This window comes from Terrapene carolina, unplaced genomic scaffold (genome assembly GCF_002925995.2).
Source record: "Terrapene carolina triunguis isolate 2854851 unplaced genomic scaffold, T_m_triunguis-2.0 Scaffold33911, whole genome shotgun sequence".
Classification (NCBI taxonomy): Eukaryota; Metazoa; Chordata; order Testudines; family Emydidae; genus Terrapene; species Terrapene triunguis.
Genome location: NW_020698262.1, coordinates 13,958,420 through 13,978,681, shown reverse-complemented (window position 1 = coordinate 13,978,681; position 20,262 = coordinate 13,958,420). Strand labels below are relative to the sequence as shown.

General features: G+C 58.0%; 1 protein-coding gene across 2 annotated transcripts; it reads right to left on the bottom strand.

Annotated features, from left to right (window-relative positions):
* Positions 1-753: 753 nt before the first annotated feature.
* On the bottom strand, positions 754-11,586 carry LOC113409622 (differentially expressed in FDCP 8). Of its 2 annotated transcripts, none has more exons than XM_026663752.2 (12): positions 11,545-11,586; positions 7,968-8,093; positions 6,989-7,086; positions 6,622-6,771; positions 6,140-6,281; positions 5,565-5,729; positions 4,672-4,799; positions 3,990-4,103; positions 3,581-3,661; positions 2,595-2,735; positions 1,967-2,076; positions 754-1,273 (listed from the first exon to the last, which is right to left on the bottom strand). In XM_026663752.2, exons 2-12 carry the CDS (start codon positions 8,080-8,082, stop codon positions 1,171-1,173), a joined length of 1,347 nt encoding a protein of 448 aa, XP_026519537.1. In that variant the 5' UTR covers positions 8,083-8,093; positions 11,545-11,586; the 3' UTR covers positions 754-1,170. The 2 variants fall into 2 exon arrangements, with proteins under 2 accessions (XP_026519537.1, XP_026519538.1); XM_026663753.2 differs by having other exon boundaries at positions 6,664-6,771.
* Between the last annotated feature and the right edge of the window lie 8,676 nt (positions 11,587-20,262).

Sequence of the window (20,262 nt, the reverse complement as noted above, 5' to 3'; positions counted from 1 at the left end):
ACTATGATCCAAGCGGAGGAAGAGGTCAGAGGCAGTTGGGACCTGGCAATAATGGCCCCCCACACACTACATTGGCTCAGGGGGTGGGGGTGCTACCTTTGGCCCATCTCGGTTCCCAGAGGGGTCTGACTGCCCACACCCCGTTCAGCAGAGGTGGTGTTTCCATTCCAACCCCCTTTGATTGGACTCCAGCTCTAAGCAATAGCTCAGGGCCTCTGCTGGCTTCAGCCTGCCCTTAGCACTGGGACTAGAAGCAAGTCCCTTACCCAAAGGGAGTGGAAGTGGCCCAGCAGCTGAAACACGTCCTCTGGGAAATCGGGTTACAAACAGGTAGTGTGTGTTTCACTTGCTATCCAGGGCGTTTCGTACACAGCCCCTCCCCCGGTGGTGCGAGAGCCCCACAGACCGGCTGGGGCGGAACCGACAAGAGGAAAAGCGATTAGAACAAAGCCTGCTAGTTCCCACTTCCCCTGGGACGGAGGGGCTCGGCCCTGCACAGAGCCTGCAGCCCTGCTCCCTAAGCTGTAGAAAAAGGAAGACTAAAGGGATTATGCTCATCCCGTAGCTACCCCCCCGAGCTCCATCACGGTCACTGCCCAAAACCTGCGCCCCTCCCTGGCCGGGCCCAGCAGCCTTGAGTCCTTGGTTCTGCTTGCTGAAAACCCAACGTCTGCCCTGCCGTGGGGAGGTGGGATTGCAGCATGGGGAGACGGACCCCAGCTAGCTTCTAGCCCCCCACCAGTGTATCCCAGTAACAGCAGCGGCAAGACGGGTGAGGCAAGAGGCAGTAGTGAGGGAGGGGGTGGGAGGCCCTGGTGCTCTCTCTTCCACCCAAACACCCTGCGTAAAGCAGGGGCCGGCTGGGACAGCGAGAGCCCCCCAGCAACTCCTGCCACCCCATTACACCCCCCCCCCCCCAGCACAGGAGTTCTCAGAGCTGGGTTCAGAACCTGCTGAGCTGCCTCCCAGCAACAGGCAGTGTGCTGGGCTGGTCCCAGAGCAAAGCACTCCTTCGGGCCTGTGCGACATCTCGCTCCCTGGCCCAGGGTCTGCCCCCGGTGGCGGCTAGTTCAGATCTTGCAGCCCCAGCGCTGCAGCCGCGCCCCTCTGGAACGCCCAGTTCTCTCCAATGTTCTTTGGTGCCAAGGTTGGGGGGGGCACTGGGGGACCCTAGGCCTGCTCCTCCGCACTGGGGCCTCGGAAGAGCGACTGCTTCCTCAGGCTGAGCCGGGCACACCTGGGGCACGTCGTTGAGTTGTCATAGTAGCAGTCCCTGGAAGCGAGGAGGAGGAAGGTTACTCCCATTGGCCCTGCCGTCAGGAGCGTGGGGCTCAGGCCAGCCCTGCAGCCTCGCCGGGCGCTTCTGCTGGCAAGGAGCTGCATGCCCCCTAGAATTCACAGCCAGTGCCCCCCCAGCTCTGGGAGCCACCCGCAGTGCCCTTACAGAGAGCGTGGCTGCAGCTGCACATGAGCCAGCAGACAGGTGCAGACCCACAGGAGAGGGCAGCATGCCAGAGAGCAAGCCAGCTCCTCCAGGCAGCCCAGCCCAGCCCCATCCCACCCCAGCACTGGAGAGGTCCAAGGTGCCACACTCGGGACCTGCTTCACCCAACTGCACGTGAACAGACTGGCCAGCCACGGTCACCGCTGAGCCAAGTGCACGGGCAGCATCCCAGGCACTGCCCAGCAGAGAGCAGGATCTCAGCCAGCAGCTTCACCTCCCCAGGGGCCAGTGCCAGGTTAGGCCAGGGGCAGGGTCAGCCCAGTGCCGGTTCCTTGCAGTGCCACCTATGGGCACCGTGGGGTCTGGCTCCGCGTCCGGCTCATTTCGCAGTCCGACATATCTTGGGGCTCCCCCAGCACAGAGCTCTCCCTGCTCTCCCTGACTGGGCCCCAGGCTCCCAGCTGGGGCTGGCACAGGACGCCATGGGGGCTGACATGCGGCCCCAGGCTCCTCCCCACCCACCTGTGGAAGACAGCAGAGCAGTCCGTGCACACCGACGTGTGGCTGTCGAATGGGAAGAGCACGTCCCCTTCTTTGCAGAGCTCACACACAAAGCCCTTCGCCTGGCACCGCTGGAGACAAGAGTGAAGATCGCTGAGCCCTGTGCAGCGCGTGGGCCCTTCCCCCTCCCCACCAGTGCTGGGATCCAGGCCCCCCCATGGAGCTGCTGGCTCCAGCAGATTGCACACTGGGGTGTCAGAGCCCTGGGGCCCGAGTGCTTTCAGGCCCTGCTCCCCCAGTCCTGTGTGCCCCATCCCCACCTCCGCTACCTGCGGGGGCTCAAATACACCAGGGCCGTGGCAATGGCGCCTCCCCCCACGCAGCCCTGACTCAAAAGGAGGAATTCCTCCCACTGCACGCCTGCTCCCTACCAGCTCTGTCGTCCTAGGGTTGTTACTGGGGGAGGGCAGGGCCTGGCCCCCCCACCTCCCGTTTGCTAGGGGAGGGGTTTAGACACAAGCATTTGTCTAGCAATGAAGATGCAGAAATTAGAGACTTTGCAAACATCCAGGGAGGCCAGGCTGGAGTGGGGGTTTCCGGCCCCTCAGACAGCTGATCCCCAGGGGATGGGTCAGCCCCCCAGCCCCACCTCGCAGTCCAGCTTGATGTGCTTGGCAAAGAGGGTGTGGATCTCCGTTAAGGAGCAGCTGAGGCGCCCAGCCTGGATGTCGACCAGGTCCTGCAGCGAGTACATCTCGTCGTTCTCCACGAAGTGCTGCCGGTCCTGCAGCTGCAGGGGAAGAATTGTCAGACCATGACGCTCCCCAGCCACCTGCCTGCCCCCACCTGCCAAGGGGCCTTCCCCAGCTGGGGCTTAGACAGGGAGCAGAGTCCAACTAAGCCCTGGCCAAGAGCTCTCCGCTTTACCCTGTGGCTGATCCATCATCACGCACTGGGGTTCAACGTGCCCTTCCTCCCCGGCCCGGGGCTTGTCCCCAGCAGCCCAACGAGTCTTCCGGGGCTCAGGGCAGGCAGCTACAGGAGCTGACGTTCCACCGAGGACACAGGGCGATTGAGATACAGGCCACCCAGAGCATTGCCTGGGCTAGCGACGGCCATCGGACCCAGCCCCCTCCTCCACAGCCTCCCTCGTCCTCCCCCTGCACATGGCTCCTGTGCCGGAGAGAGTCCACGTAACCCGCTGCTGTGCGCCGCCTCGGGGAGTCGCAGATCCCCACACGGGAGCACGACAGAGAGGGGTCTCTGCAGCAGCCACAGGCACCAGAGGTTCGGGGCTGGGAGAATCGCGTCCGTGGATTCTGGGCTTGGCCCGAGTGACGCTGACCCCACAGCTCCTCTACCCTCAGGAAACCACAAGGTGGAGCTGATCCCGACAGGGATGGATTAACGGATCTCTCACCCCCAGCAGGTGGGCAGTGCCATGCCGCTCAGGTGTCACCTTCTGGGCTGGAGCTGCCCAGTCATGGCCCGTTCCACCAGCTGGGCACAGGTGGAAGATCTGTACCCTGCTGGGGAGGAGCACAAACGGCTTCATGCGCTCAGGGGTTCAGCTCCCTCCCCATCCCAGCACACTCGTTCGCACAGCAGCCCCTCCCCGTGCAGACACCCCCGCACCTGAAGCAGCAAACGAGCCTCCATGGCCTCTTTGCAGGTGATGAAGTAGGGCTTCATGAGCAGGATATCCTGGCGCAGCTTCTGCAGGGAGACGGGGCTCAGGAAACAGGGCCTGCCCGGCTAGCCCAGCATCCTGTCCAACAGCGACCGGACCCCTCCCAGGGAAGCGTAAGGGCCCTGCAGTAGCAGGTGTGGGATAATCTGCCCCCTGGCCCCAGTGTCTAGGGGTGAGAAGTCGGGTGAGCACGTACAACACAGAGCGAAGGGGGCATGCCTGGGAGCTGCTCCCGGCCCAGCCCAGAGCTGGAAGCCCCATGGAACTCCCCCACACGCTCACAAGCCAGTCTGGGGACGGGACCCCAGCCTTTAGAACCAGGGGCACGAGCCCCAAGCGGACGCAGGCACTTACCCGGATCTCCACCAGCTCTTCCACATAGTTAAAGAGAAGGGGGTTGATTTCCCGCAGTTTGAGCACGGGCCGCGACACCATCAGGGCAAGGTAACGCATGCTGCAGCGGGAGACCTGGACCCGGAGAACAGAGCGCCCTGTTATTAACCGGGGGCCCCCGCTGCCACCCCAGGGGTAAATAACAGCACATGGTTCGGGGAGGGGCCCTGCAGGCCCCCATGATTAGCACAGAGGGGGTTAGGGGAGCTGCTGGGCACGGCCCCTCCATACTGACCAGCTGTTCTGGTAGGGCCTGGGAGAGGGTCTGCAGCCCACTCCGGGAAGGGGAAGGGCCAGGGCCCTGCTGTGCTGACACATCTGAGAAAGCCAGCCCGACTCCTGCGCCGTACACGGACCCCATCTCTCGCAGGGCACCAGGGAACCAGCTCCTAGGGCTGGTCCCGTCTTTAAATGAGCCCTGCAGGCCCCGGGCTCACATCACAGGGCCACCAGGTGCAGACAGGAACTAGCTTCGGTCTCCACCAGCCGGGGCTGGAGCGGACGCCGCTGGCCAAGGGTGAAAGGCTCCGTGTCCCACCCCCCAGCCTGTGCCCTGGCTCGGCCCAGGGTAGCTGAATCTCAGTGTCCCCTAGCGTCACCTCCTGCCCTGCCCACGGGGCCACCCCCACCCCGGCCTGCTCACCTTGCGGGGTTCGAAGTCCCAGTTGTGAATGACGCGGGCCGGGATGATGGCCAGGTCGTTCCAGTGGCAGTTTCCGCAGTAGTACAGGCCGGTGTAGTCGCACTGCCTGGCCTCACTGGGCACACCCCCTGCATTGGACACGGGGCCGTCAGCCCCATCATGCCAGGAACAGCCCCAGGGCCCCAGCCCTGCCAGGTCCCCCGTCCCAACCCATTCCAGAACCAGCAGGGGTCTCTGCTCTCACCCGCCAGGGCAGTGCCTGCTGCTCCCCTTAGCCGTGAGGCTGCAGAGCCTCCCAACACTTCAAGCGTGTGCCAAGCCTTGTGCTTGGGGAGGCTGGGCGAGTGTCACTGGCCCTGTTCTGCACTTGGGAAACTGAGGCTCGGAGAGGGGAAGTGACTCACCCATGAGCGCACGGTGAGTCAGGGCGGGGCCAGGACCAGACTCCACGTGTCCTGATGCCAAGGCCTCTGCCCGTATCTCTGCTGTCATCTCCTCCCACTCTCTGTGCTCAGCCCATGCTCCCTGCACTCCATATACCCAGAGCAACCTCCGGCCACACCCCTGCAGAACCCCCACCCCAGGGATGCCGAGAGTGGGCTGAGCACAGGCCTGGGAGCCAGGAACTCCCGAGATCTAATCCCAGCCGAGCCCCGCTCCCTCCGTGCTCTGTGCTCCAGCCTGCTCACACACACGCCAGGGTGACCCCACTGACGTGTTGGCCACAGGGATCGCCCCCCTCCTGCTAACGGAGCTCTGCTTCAGATGAGCGGGAAAGTCCCCGGGGCGTGGGCTCCGGTCCCAGCGCATGCAGGCTGGTAACCGTGAGGGTTAACGGCTATCCCCGGTCACACCTCAGCCCCAGCGTCCCCTCCCGCGCGGGTGGCACTTACGGAGGGAGATGGGCGCCCGGCACTCCGCACAGCGGTAATCCTGGCTGTCCAGGCCTGTCTCGGGGCAGATGCTCAGCTCGTACTCGGCCTGGTGGCTGACCTTGGACCTCACGCAGGGCTTGGTGATGAGGTTCAGGCACTTGCTGTGACAGCGATAGTAACACCCTGGGGAGGACACGGCACAGCGACCCAGGAGTCACCCGCCCGGCCTGGCCTTCCCCTTGCTTCAGCCTGACCCGGCTGGGGAGCACCCAGGCCCCTTGCCACTCAGAACTGGCCCAGCCCTGCAGGAGACAGGCCCATCCCGTACGGCAAGGAAAGGCTCAGACCAGAGCGGATGGCAGCGGAGAAGCGACTGGGCATTTATGCCATCAGGGGTCTGCACTCCTGTCTGCGGCAGGACCCAGGTGACCGGCAGAGGCACCCGCCCAGCCGGGGGCTCTGCCGCCTCCTGTCTGCCCTGCAGCTTTGGCTGAGCTCCAGGGGATCAGTGCCGCCGGGAAGGAGAACAAGCCTTCGTCCTGCCCCAGGGCTGGGGAGCAGGGAGGTGCTGCCTTGGCAGGGCTGGTGCTCACCTGTGCAGGTGTACCAGGTCTGAATCAGGCCCCAGATGATGGCGTTGCACTTGTCACACGTCTGCTTGACGCTCTTACTCTTCTCCTTGTAGAAGCGATGTTCCAGGAGCACCCGGATGTTGGGCTCGTCTTCGCTGGGGTCCTGCAGCACAGACAGACGGCCAGAGCGGGGCTGAGCCTGGGAGACATTCGCCTCCTTTGCACCAAGAGCCAGGCCATCGCCTCCTGCGGGCACCACTGCCAACACCCCGGGGTGGGGCCCCCGCTCCCTGCCCGGGCTGCGGAACCTCAGAATCCTGCTCAGCGCTGCCTGGGCCCTCGTTGGCAAGTCAGCAGGAAGGCCCAGGCACCTGGCACAGAGCGGGGGATCCTGCCCTTTGCTACCTGGGTGGGCTGCTCTGTGCCCACACAGCCGAGGCCTCAGCCAGCAGAGCCACTAGCCGGCCGCAGCCCACACCCCGTGCCCAGCCCCCGTGCCACACCTTCAGCTCCTGGAGTTTCAGGCGCAGGTGGATGAGCCTCACCACAGCATCTTTCTGCCTCTCCGAGTGCTCAGGGAGCTCCAGGATCACCTGCTTGCACTCCTCGATCGCCTGCCGCAGCTGCTGGATGTCGGAGGCCAGGAACAAGCCCTGCAGGCAAGAGACGGGCAACGGCGGTGAGCAGCGCTGCCCCGCTGGGCCCAGGCACGGTGCCCTTCCCCACCCCGGGCACAGAGACTTCCCAGGCTGCCCCTGCTGGGCCAATCAACGCCTCACCACAGCTCCTCCAGACGCCTGCCAGCCCCAACCTTCACCCAGCCGCCCCCGGGAGACTCGTGTGCCCCAGCCACCCCGCGCAGTCACTCACCACAGGGCGGGAGAAGTGGTCCTCCGCCAGCCCCAAGTCCATCACGCGCTCCGAGCACTGGAACCCGGGGTCCCCGTGGGACAGCCCCAGCAGCGAGTCTGCAACAAGCAGAGACATATGGAAAGGGAAGGGAGACACCCCCCACCACCCCCAGGAGATGGTCTCAGCCCAGCTGCAGGGCAAGTGCCAGGCTCACCCCCTGCAGAACACGGGCACCGGTGCCCCTGGAATCCCACAGCACTGAATGGTGAGGGGCACTGGGCATGGGGGCGGCTCTGGGCACCAGGCCCCAGGACCAGCAGCACTTAGCGGCCCCTCCCAGGAGCACACCCCAAATCCTGGGGACACAGGAGAGGGGTCACTCGAGGGCTGCCCCTGCACAGACCTTCCCAACTGAACACCCCACAGCAGGACACGGGTGGGTTCGGAGATGCCCACTCCCCCCTCCCCCACACAGCCCCCACGCTCAGCCCCCAGACATGCTGGGAAAGCGCTTTCTCGTCTCACTTCGCAGCCTCCCTGCCCCAAAGAGTGACCAGCTGCGGCATGTGCAAGATCTGCCCCTGCTCAGAGCTTCACAGCTTCCAGGCACGAGTCCCCTGGCCACGCAGCCAGCGGGTGGACGAGCCGGGGTTCGAACCAGGAGTGCCTAGAGCCCCGGCTGCCTTTCTGGGAGTCTGCAAGCCCCTTATGCTGGTGTCCTCCCACACCACCTCCAGGGTGTGGGGGAAGCCTCCCAGACAATGGCACTTAGGTCTCTGGCAGCCCGGGGACTGGGCAGGAAGTTGGCTTGCAGGGACCCGGTGGGGGAGGACTGGGATCAGAGGGGGCCCCCACCCCTTTGGTTGTGGCTCTCAGCGCTCCCTTGGCCAGCGCCAGCCCCTGGTCACTGCCTGCTCCCCGGTCACTGCCTGCTCCCCAGCAGCAGGTAGACATGCGCCCCCTGCCCCCAGCGTGGGCGAGGGAACCCCACACTAACCTCGACAAGAAAGGTCGTCCCCAGCCTCCTGGTCATGCTGGCCTTGCCCCAGCTGCTTGTTGAAGGGGTTGAGGTGGGCCTGTCGGAACCGGACCAGCTTCTCATCACATTCCATAGCAGGCCAACCTGCCGGACCACGCAGAGGTGAGGGGAGCCCGCGCCAGGGCACAGCCCCTGCCCCAGGAGCTCACCCCTCTCTGCCTGTGACACTAGAGCAGGGGAACAGGCTAGAGCTGGCAATGCCCTGATCCTTCCCTCCCACAGCCCAGCCTGGCCCAGGCAGCTTCCACTTAAAACTGGAATCGATGGATCATTTTCCCCAGCCACTACTGAGCAGTATCACCCCACGCCGCTCACACACTCTGCGGGGTTTGTGCTCCACAGCGGAGGAGGTAGAAAAACCAGTCTCTCCACCTGCCTGTGTCGCCAGAACAGCTTCCAACTAAGTCAGCCAGACACCTGAGAGCCTGGCACGTGGCACCCCATCATTACAGCACGTGCCCCGGCTCCGGCCACCTGGAGTTACTACTACCAATGGCACTCTACAAACGTGTGCTGACAGTGCTCATTGCGCTAGACACAGGACATACACCTAGCAAGGGCCCCTGCCCTGAGGAGCAGACATGGTTACAGGTGGGGAACTGAGGCACAGAGACATGAAGTGACTGGGCCAGGGTCCCACAGGCCAAGAATTAAACCCCACTCCCAAGTCCCAGTCCAGTGCTCTCCCCACAGTCAGGCTTCCTCTAACGGCCAGGTCTACACTCCAAAGACTGATGTCGCCGGGTCGACCTCTCATGCGGAAAAAATCCACCCCCCGCGCGACAAAGCTACGCCGAGGAAGGCCCCGGCGCGGAGAGTGCTGGGCTGACAGAAGAATTCTTCCATCGACCTAGCTCCTGCCTCTCGGGGAGGTGGACTGACCCTGCCGACAGCGGCTGGAGCGAGCGTCCACGCTGCAGACAAGCCCTTAGTCACACAGCAAAACGCCACGTTTTTGAAGAGACGCGTCCTTGAGCATCTTCTCGGACAAGCACTGGCTTCTGGTGTTCCGGGAGGGTCTTAACCTAGCAACGCAATTACAATTGGACACAGCTGGGGAGCGTTGTTAACATCTCAGTGTGCTGCACAGGAAGACCGTGCAATCTCTCACCTCACCACTGCCACCCCCGAGACATGTGAAAAATCCAGAGAGCTCTTGTGTTACGTGCTGCACAGACACCACGGGAAAGGCACCCACCACCCCGCGGTCCTGCATGCCCTGGACGGGATACAGGGCACCCCTGTAAGGCACACACACCAATGGGGCTCAGCCCCATATTCCATCGCTACCCTTGGTGCCCCCCAGCCAGCTCTCTCTACCGGCTACCTCACGCGAAGACTTCCAACTGCCTCGTCTTCAGGATTTACCTCACATCAGCTTACCCGAGCTACGCGCAGGCTCTTTACGACTAGTGAAGACAAGCCACGTATAGGGAATGGCCAAGCTGACTCTGAGCGGCCCGCCTCATTCAGTACCAGACGCACCACAGAGAGGTTCATGGTGGACAAATACGGAACAGTCAGCCACAGTGCAGCTCCTACGCAGCCCCTGCATTACACACCGTAGGGGGTGATTTGTACAGATACAGTCATACAGGTAAAACCCCTCATGTGGGCTCAGTTCTACTAGTGAACGTGCTTACCGGGAGAGCTAGTCCCATATGGGAGGGGGAATAAGCTGTAACAGTATAAGCAGACTAGCAGCTGCACCGATTAACTAAACTGACATCGTTATGAGCAGTACAACTTTGGGGTTTCCGTTTGTCCTCGTGTCCAGAAACAGAAGGATGCGTGTTCCTGCCAGGGAGTTTTTTCTTTCAAGAGGTTTGTCCAGCATAGCTGTGGATGTTTCCCTACTGGTCTGTATCGAGCCGAGCACACTGCTGGCGCTCCGATCCTAATAATGCTCTTTACCGAGTGAACTGTCTGACCATTCGACAACAATTCTAGAGTGATCAGCTTCACTTCCTAGTTCTCCTGAATTAGCCTGACATCCAAAAGGGAAATTTAAATGCAGGAAAACTGCTTTCCCTGAAGTTACGTTGAAATAGCTGCTTAATTTCCAGAAACCATTTCTGATCCCAATTAATGAAGAGACACTGTCAGGATCAGTCTGGCCTCCAATTGTAATGCTGTAAACAGAGACAGCCACACACGAGCGTTTCCCAAACCCATGACGCACAAAGAAACACGTGTCTCTACTCAAAACTCGAGAGTGAGCAGTTATTTTTCTAAACCATTCCCCTGGCATCGACACCCAAACAAATCAGCACCCAGACCCGAGGGAGACGGAGTTTCATTGTGCACTGCCAGAGATGAGCACAGAGGAAGCCGAACCTTGCTAAGGGCAGGGATACATTATTTGCCTACTTCCACTTTCAAAAATCCACACTTCATTAGCAGCACGGGGAAGGAACTTGGTTTACAACAGATGTGTTTTGAAGTTGCAGTCCCACCCTAGTGACTAGGCAGCTCCGTTCCAATGCACACACCAGCTAGATTTAGGCCCCAAATAAAGCATTTTAGGCCCTTCAATAGACGCTCTTGAAAAACATCAACAGTGGCGCCTAAAGCCAATTGTCACTCAAAGCCTGGTTGGTAGCCAGGGTGGGATTTCAGTGCTGTGCTGGGCTCTTTACTCACAGTGAACGTAGCCGGGTTTTGACAGTTTCCTGTGTGGGATTTTTAAAAGGATCGCTGTGCCGCTGTGACAAAACTGGAGCTGTGGTGCTATCCGCACACTCAACTAAAACCACCACCAAGTTACTGCCCCTCCCTCCCACCTGCCCCCGGAGCTCCCATGGCCAGAGTGGGATGATAAACATGCTCAGTGTTTATATAGGGCTTCACAGCACAAGAACATCGCACCCACAGCAAGAATGCTCTACAGCCCGCCATGAGAAAGGGCGTTTTATAGATGGGAGACCAGAGAGGGGAAAGGGACTCACCAAGTGTCACCGGACCAGAGCTAGGGGCAGGATGCAGATTTCTGCAGTGGCCTAGAAATATTGCAGAACCTGGTGCCTAAATGCCACGGTGATGGGCACCCCAGGCAGAACGCCCCAGCTGTGGCCCTCTGATCGGGGGCCCAGCGCAGCCCCTCACGTTCCCTGCTGCCCTAGTCTGGGATGCCTGGGCCCGGGGCAGGCGGCAGAACCCCTCCCCCGCCCTGGCCGGTTTCTCGGGCTCAGGGGGGCTGATCCCGAGGCTAGAGCCACGCGCGCCTCTTCCCGTCCCCACGCAGGAAAGTGACCAGTGGGACTTGGGTCCCCAACCCCCGGCAGCCCCAGGGGACAGCAGCGACCGCTCCCGAGCCGCTCCAGGGCCAGGCTCGGCCCGAGCCGCCACAGGAGACCCCACGTCTGGGAGGCTGCAGCACTGGGGGTCCGGGGGCTGGAGGCGACCCCCAGCCTCGGCCGGGGGGACGGGCCCCCCGCAGCTCCGGGCGGGACGCTGCCGGGCAGGGGGCACCGCCCTGGGGACACAGCCCGCTCCGCTGGCGGCGGGGCCAGGCTCGGCTCGGCTCGGCCCTCACCTGCTCATGGCCCGCCGGGTCCGCAGCGCAGGGTCCGCCCGGCCCCAGCCCGGCCCGCCGGGTCCGCAGCGCACCCCAGCTGCCCCTGCTACATTGTAGCGAGCTCGGGCGCTGGGGGCGCAGCCGCAGAAGGCGGCGGGGGGGCCGCTGCTGCCCCCGCAGGCCGGGCGGACCCCGCGCCCCAGCCGCTGCCCCGCCCCAGCACAGCCCGCAGGGTGGGGGGGGCCGGGCCCAGCCAGCGACTCGGGCTTCCCTCGCGGCGACCCCCCGGCCGGCAGCCCTGGCCAAGGTCCGAGTCCCAGCAGCCGCCGAGCGCCCCCAGGGCTGGACCCGTGTGTCCCGGGGGTGCGGAGAGCAGTGATTTCCCTACACCCCCCCCCTGGATTTCCCCAACACCCCCCCAGTTTTGTGAACTAGTTACATGCCAAACCTGGGGGCTGAACTCTGTGACTTTGTCCTCACCCACAACTGTTTCACATTTGGGGACAACTTATACCCCCTTCAAGTCAGCGGCACTGCTGTGGGTACCCGCCTGGCCCCACAGTAGCCAACATCTTTATGGCTGACTTAGAACAACGCTTCCTCAGCTCTTGTCCCCTAACGCCCCTACTCTACTTGCGCTACATTGAGGACATCATCATCTGGACCCATGGAAAAGAAGCCCTTGAAGAATTCCAACAATTTCCATCCCACCATCAACCTCAGCCTGGACCAGTCCACACAAGCGGTCCATTTCCTGGACACTACTGTGCTAATCAGCGATGGTCACATAAACACCACCCTATACCGGAAACCTACTGACCGCTACACTTACCTACATGCCTCCAGCTTCCATCCAGGACACACCACACGATCCATTGTCTACAGCCAAGCTCTAAGACATAACCGCATTTGCTCTAATTCCTCAGACAGAGACAAACACCTACAGGATCTGTATCAAGCATTCTTAAAACTACAATACCCACCTGCTGAAGTGAAAAAACAGATTGACAGAGCCAGACAAGTACCCAGAAGTCACCTCCTACAAAACAGGCCCAACAAAGAAAGTAACAGAACGCCACTAGCCGTTACCTTCAGCCCCCAACTAAAACCTCTCCAGCGCATCATCAAAGATCTACAACCTATCCTGAAAGATGATCCCTCACTCTCACAGATCTTGGGAGACAGACCTGTCCTCGCCTACAGACAACCCCCCAACCTGAAGCAAATACTCACCAGCAACCACACACCACTGAACAAAAACACTGACCCAGGAACCTATCCTTGCAACAAAGCCCGATGCCAACTCTGTCCACATATCTATTCAAGTGACACCATCATAGGACCTAATCACATCAGCCACACCATCAGGGGCTCATTCACCTGCACATCTACCAATGTGATATATGCCATCATGTGCCAGCAATGCCCCTCTGCCATGTACATTGGGCAAACCGGACAGTCTCTACGCAAAAGAATAAATGGACACAAATCTGACATCAGGAATCATAATATTCAAAAACCAGTAGGAGAACACTTCAACCTCTCTGGTCATTCAGTAACAGATTTAAAGGTGGCAATTTTGCAACAGAAAAGCTTCAAAAACAGACTCCAAGGAGAAACTGCTGAACTTGAATTAATATGCAAACTAGATACAATCAATTTAGGCTTAAATAGAGACTGGGAATGGCTGAGCCATTACACACATTGAATCTATTTCCCCATGTTAAGTATCTTCACACCTTCTTGTCAACTGTCTGGAATGGGCCATCTTGATTATCACTACAAAAGGTTTTTTTCTGCTGCTGACAATAGCTCATCTTAATTAATTAGCCTCTTAGAGTTGGTTGGGCAACTCCCACCTTTTCATGTTCTCTGTATGTATATATATCTCCTCACTATATGTTCCATTCTATGCATCCGATGAAGTGGGCTGTAGCCCACGAAAGCTTATGCTCAAATAAATGTGTTAGTCTCAAAGGTGCCACAAGGACTCCTGTTCTTTTTGTGGATACAGACTAACACGGCTGCTACTCTGAAACATTCCAATTTAGTGACTGTTTGGAAATTTGAATTGAAATTGAAACATTAATACACACTTTAAAAGCATATACAGTGTATGATCAAATAGGTGTATCTGAAAAAGTATAATAGATTTGAAAAGTATGAACATAGACTAGCTTCCTTATACAGCTGTTGTTTTTTATGACAATGTCAGTGCATTCATTTCGGTGACGTTGGCCAACCTAATAATTTCAAATGATGATTTGTAAGCGAAGTCTAAAGGAGCTCTCCCTGACAGCTAGTGATGAACTGGGGGCTGGGGGGAAAGGCTTCAGCACCAGATTGTATTTACATTCACACCTAATCTGCCTAGGTACCCAGCAAACAGAGCTGTGCTGCCCAAGTGATAGATTTTGGTTGGGGTTGGGTTACAAATCACTTGAATGTGTGGGGGGGGATGAAATGTTGTTGTTCGTGTTGTATGAGTAAAAGGCAGTAGAACTGTACTTATCCTGTGCTGAGTGAGGGCATCGAGAGAGAGGGTGGGGACCTGTCCCTCTCCACTGCTTAAAGACAGAGCTGATTAGGCTCCCTAGATAGTCTTTTGTTCTGTTAAGTGACCACTGCAGCTGAAGTCACTGATAATCAGGGCTAAGTGCTTAGACCTGCTGTGGGACAGTGTTCCTGTGGAAGAGACGGCCCAGACTGCACTAGCAGCGAGGTTCCCCCCCTGAGAGCTCAGCTGAAATCACTGTGAGCTGGTGGAACCTCAAGAGACCAACTCGCAGAGGTCACAGTGGCAGGTGGCAGCAGAAGGTGACTGCGCAGGGCCATTGGCAACAGAGCGGTGGAGTGAACGGTAGCACAACGAACCGCAGTGGCCAGAGCGAACAGTGAACAGCTGGAGGAACGAGCAAGGTGCCTTCTTGCCCCCCACCTGGGAGGTGAACTCACGTGAAAGCACCTCTGAACTCTGAGTCTCCACTGACCAAGGACAACACCGGTGAGCGGGGTGCGGTGGAGGGAAAAGTGAGGGGCACGTTAAATAAACATTTGTTTGTTGGACTATATTTTAGTGACTTTGCTCCAGAATGCTAGATTTGTGACTGGGAATGGAAACTTATATAAATATGTTTCCTAGTAGGCCAAGATATTTAAAATGCATTATTTGCCAAGGTTGTTATCTCACATCGTTGCTATCTTGAGAGGTCATTATGTTGGGGAGTTTCTGTACTAAACATTTTTATTATTATAATTAATTTTTACATAAGAATGGTCATACTGGGTCAGACCAATGGTCCATATAGCCCAGTATCCTGTCTTCCGACAGTGGTCAAGGCCAGGTGCTTCAGAGGGAATGAACAGAACAGGTAATCATCAAGTGATCCATCCCCTGTTGCCCATTCCCAGCTTCTGGCAAACAGGCTAGGGACACTCAGAGCATCCCTCCCCATCCTGGCTAATAGCCACTGATGGACCTATTCTCCAGGAATTTATCTAGTTCTTTTTTTAATCCTGTTATAGTTTTGGTCTTCACAGCATCCCCTGACAAACAGTTCCACGTGTTGACTTTATGTTGTGTGAAGAAGTACTTCCTTTTGTATTTTTAAAACCTGCTGCCTATTAATTTCATTGGGTGACTGCTAGTTCTTGTGTTATGTGAAGGATTAAATAACATTTCCTTATTCACTTTCTTCGCACCAGTCAAGATTTTATAGACCTCTATCATATCCCCCCTTAATCGTCTCTTTTCTAAACTGAAAATTCCCAGTCATTTTAATTTCTCCTCCTGTTTCATACCCCTAATCATTTTAGTTGCCCATCTCTGTACCTCTTCCATTTCCCATATATCTTTTTGGGGATGCGGTGACCAGATCTGCACACAGTATTCAAGGTGTACACGTACCATGGATTTATATAGAGGCAATATGATATTTTCTGTCTTATTATCTATCCCTTTCTTAATGATTCCCAACATTCAGTTTGCTTTTGTGACTGCCGCTGCACATTGAGTGGATGTTTTCAGAGAACTATCCACAGTGACGCCAAGATCTCTTTCTTGAGTGTTAACAGCTAATTCAGACTCCTTCATTTTGTATGTATAGTTGGGATTATGTTTTCCAATGTGCATTACTTTGCATTTATCAACATTGAATTTCATCTGCCATTTTGTTGCCCAGTCACCAGGGCTGGCTCCAGGCACCAGCCCAGCAAGCAGGTGCTTAGGGCAGCCAAGGGGAAGGGGCGGCGCGTCGGGCTCTTCGGCAGCAATTCGGCGGCGAGTCCCTCTCGGAGGGAAGCACCTGCCGCCGAATTCCCGCTGAAGAAGAAAGCGGGTGCGGGGGAGCTGCCGCCGGAGTGCCGACGATCGCAATTGGGGTCGGGGCTTTTTTTTTTTTTTTTTTGTTTTCCCCCCCCCCCCCGCCGCTTGGGGTGGCAAAAACCCTGGAGCTGGTCCTGCCAGTCACCTAGTTTTGTGAGATCCCTTTGTACATCTTCGCAGTCTGCCTGGGACTTAACTATCTTGAATAGTTTTGTATCATCTGCAAATTTTGCCACCTCACTGTTTACCCATTTTTCCAGATCATTTATGAGTATGTTGAACAGTACTGGTCCCAGTACCGACCCCTGAGGGATACCACTATTTATCTCTCTCCATTCTGAAAACTGATAATTGATTCCTACCCTTTGTTTCCCATCTTTTAACCAGTTACTGATCCATGAGAGGACCTTCTCTCTTATCCCATGATGGCTTACTTTTCAAAAGTCAATTTAAATTAAATACATTTTTTTTAAAATTATATATTTTTTAGAAATCTAGACCTGTTATGTGTTTTGGTGTAACTTGCATTATCCTTATGTTAAATTTGCATTATCCTAACAAAACATTTACTTTATTCATATCTCTTTTATATATGTCATCGGCCCTGGCATCCCCCCTGTAAATTCAAACACCCCCCCCCATTTCAATTCCTGGGGAAACCACTGGCTGAGAGCCACTGAACTAACTACCCCTGCATAGGATGGAAACCCCTTCAGGCCGGGGGGTGCGGCAGGGCAGCCCCCTGGTTCCAGCACCTCTGGCTGGGCTGGGCGGGGACAGCTGCAGGACTGCCAGGCCCAGCACACAAGGTACCCAGGGCTCCCGGCCTTGCTGTGCACCTGCCCAGCGCCCCAGGGGAGCTGAGTCCAGACCCTCCGGCCTCTCCTGTGCCCTGGCAGCCTGTCCTGTCCTCAGAGAGCCCCTTCATGGCCCAGCAGCATCAGGCCCTGAGTCACCTGGTAGAGCCGGTACCAGCTGGCAGATTCCGCTCTCTGAGCCGTCCCCCTCCAGCCTGGCAAGGGATCGGGCCCAGGGGCAGCATCTCCTGCCTCTCCATGTGGTGGGTGGGCCGCGGGCTTTGGTGCTGTAGCTAGAAGCCACCATGACGCCCCGCAGGGGGTCAATTCCTAGCCCATCCCACGGGCTGCTCTGGAGACCTGCCGCCTGGGGGTCAGGAGCTAGGGCTGGAATAGCAGAACGGCTCAGCAGAGCAGCTGGACATGTCAGGTGCTGAGCACTGGACAATCTAGCCCCACAGGTCCTTCCTCCACCCCCTTTTCTCTTCCTCGGCTCTGTCTCTGCCCAGGCACCTCTCCTCCAGTCTGTTCCAGCGCTTGAGTATCCCTAGCGCTGCTTTCTAGCACGCTCCCCAGTTCTCCTTGGGGGGATTCTTTCTTTTCTGACTTGCCTTTTCCCTTCTGCGTTCTCTCTCCCTCCTTTCCCCATCAATATCTCTCTCCACTCCTCCTCCGTCCCCCTAGCCCTTTCAGGACCTGGCCAACTCCTCCATCTCACCAGCAGGACCGTGTGTTCAGAGGGGGAGAGTGGCTGTGACCTTCCCAATGTGGGCTGGGCTCTTCCCAATTCATACGGCTCATCTGCTTGGGGATATTTAAATTCATGGGTCTAACTGGGTTGCACTCACCTGCAGCTGCAATTACCTGGCTCATGGGTATTGCAGTGCTGCCCTCTACTGATTATTATCAGAACTGCTCAAGTGTGTGTCATAGGCCAGATAGGTTAACAGCACATGAAGATTCTCCTTTAATGCAAATAGCCTAGGGTTGTGCTTTGGAGGAGTAAAGCTCTGAGCTCTGGCCCCACTGCTCCCATGAAATCCAGAGATCCCATAGAGAGCAGCCTCGCAGCAAAGGAAAAGCCTGTGGATTTGTAGCAGTAACCCCAGGTAATCACACTCCTCGGCTCCCTGCCAGGCACGGCCACGTCTCCTTTGGTCCTGTTTGCCCTGGCCCAGGCACACAGACAACAGGCTTGGCTCCTCCTTCACCCCATGCCAGTTCCCGGTCAGGCTTCAGCTGGCAACGTGGGCTCCTGGAGGCTTGAGAGCATAGAGATTTCTGGAGAAGAAGAGGCCACTTGGGCAGACAAGCTTTAGGCTTCTCTTCGTCCAGTCTCCCCACTCAGCCCCCATCTCTCCAGGGGAGCCGGATGACAGGAATCAGAGGCTAATGGTTAAGACCCAGAACTGGGAGATTTGGGTTCTCTCCAAGGCTCTGCCGCTGACTCACTGGGCAGCCTTGGGAAAATCCCGGCACAGCTGTAAAGCAGGGCTGGCAATACTGCCGAGGGGAGCATTGTGGGCTTGACTTCGGGTCTGTAAAACGCTTTGAGGTCAACAGCGAAGCGGCACTAGAGAAACGCAAAGCTAATGAATATTCTTCTGAAGTGCCTGACAGCCTCAGGGCCCCGCCCGGCTCACGTTCCTGGCCCGCTGCTTTGACCATCTCTCTCTCTCTTGCTCATACACACACCTCCCAGCTCCGCCCACTGGCTCGCTTGTCCTCATTGCATTAAATAACCCAGATTTCTTGGCCTTTCCTTTAAGGCACTTCCCTTCCCACCTGCTCTGGTATCCTCCCCTGGCATCCCTCTCCCACACCAGTGGTGCCAGCCTCTGTCACTCATTTGGCTGCTTCTGCCAGCCCCTGGCACTTTCTGCCCGCTGCTCCTTGTCCACCGAATGCTCTCCCCAAAGCTTCTCCCTTCTCCTCTGTCAAACCTTCCTCGAGATCTGCTGCCATTGTACTGTCTGCAGCATGTGGCCACGTGCCAGGGCCAGCCCGGAGAGCTCTGGGGAGCATTCAACCCTCATGTTTGTGTGTGTCATTAGAACCCATTTTGACTCAGCCTGAAAACCAGTGCCCAGCTAGGCTGGGTCCCCAAAGAGCCTCTCCCCACTGCCCTTCCCCTTCCTGTTTGTTGCAACGCCGTGTCTGTCTTACAACAGATGTAACCTCGTCTCGGGGGAAGGGACAGGCTCTCACCCGGTGTCTGTGGAGCACTGATCCCAGCTGAGGGCCCGGGGTGCCCGATCCCAATGGTAAAGGGGTCTGGGGGGCCTGTATTATAGGGCTGTTCCAGCTGAGCTCCTGTAGCCCTTTTAAGACTAGGGAGCTCTTCCTGTTCTCAGTGGGGGCCCACCGTCAGCAGTGTTTTCTGGGGCCCGCGGTGAAGGGCGTTGAGTGTAGCAGCAATTTCTCGTCCAGGAGGGTCAGGGGCCCAGCAGCGTTTAGGGTCAGACTTTCACATGAGGCAGGTGCCTGTGAACTAGCAGCAGTTCCTGACTGTGCACACACATGGGTAATGTGGCCCACATGTGCGCTGTCCCCCACACTGCCTCTGTCCTGACCAGAGTCACACACCCACCGGGACAGAGGCAGATTAAGGTTTTGTGGGGCCCTGGTCTAGAGCAAGTGGGGGGCCCCTCCCCACCCCTTCTACCTGTGCCCTGCTCCATCCTGCCACTGTGGGCCCAGAGCTCCTCCAGTCCCTGGCCAGCAAGGTGAGTTCTGTCTCCAGCTGGGCACTATCACGTCCTGGCCCCAAACCAGGGCCAGGCGTTACATGGCGCTCAGCACCGCATGTGCCCACCAGCGCCACGCACGGAGTGACACCTGGGGCTACGCTGGGGAAGGCAGCGCCTGTTCCACAAAGATGATGACTAAAGGCAGCTGTTTCTCTGCCCTCCTTGGCGGTTACTAATCCCTTAACGCACAGGCAAAGCAGGTCTGGCACCTCCCTCTGCCAGCACCGCACACCCTCCCCCTACGCTGCATCCTGCCTGAGCGCCAGGGCGGAGACAGGTTCCTCCGACAGGGGAAAGGGCTCCACTGCTCTATGACTGCCCCACAGCAGGTATGAGGATTGTGTTCCCCGGGAGCTCCCCCAAGGAAACAGCTGTGCTGGCCTGGCCTGAGAGCAGAAGGGGATGCATCCCCAACTGGGGACAGACAGGGGAGGGTCGGGGAACAAAGCCAGCTCCTGGCCAGCACTCAAAAGGAAACAAGCAGCACGGTGTGTTTAGTCCCACACTCATGAGCTGAGTGGGGAGGCCCCTTCCCAACCACTTCTGCAGCTGTCCCAGTGCCCAAGTCAGGGATCTGCCCATGAACAGGGCTAACTAGATTCCTGTATGCAGACAGCTAACGCGGTGCCCAGCCACTGCTTTCCATATACACCCTCCTCCTGCATGGAGAACCACCCCCAGCACCTCCTGTGCAGTAAGGGCGTTTGCACAATGCAGCAGGAGCTGCTCAAGGCAGGATGGAGAGATGCTCTTTGCAAACCAATTAGCTAATGTGTTTAAAAACCCTGGTGCAACAGCATCTCCCACCCCCCATTCCCTGCTCAGGAGCTGGGATCAATCCCAACCAGCTGGCAGGTTTTTAAAG

Coding starts and splice junctions, on each gene's coding strand:
- LOC113409622 (XM_026663752.2), bottom strand. CDS start 8,082: ATGGAATGTGATGAGAAGCTGGTCCGGTTCCGACAGGCCCACCTCAAC. Junction 4,104..4,671: donor GGGACTTCGAACCCCGCAAG/GTGAGCAGGCCG, acceptor CTCCGGGTCCAG/GTCTCCCGCTGCAGCATGCG. Junction 2,077..2,594: donor ACATCAAGCTGGACTGCGAG/GTGGGGCTGGGG, acceptor TCTTGTCTCCAG/CGGTGCCAGGCGAAGGGCTT.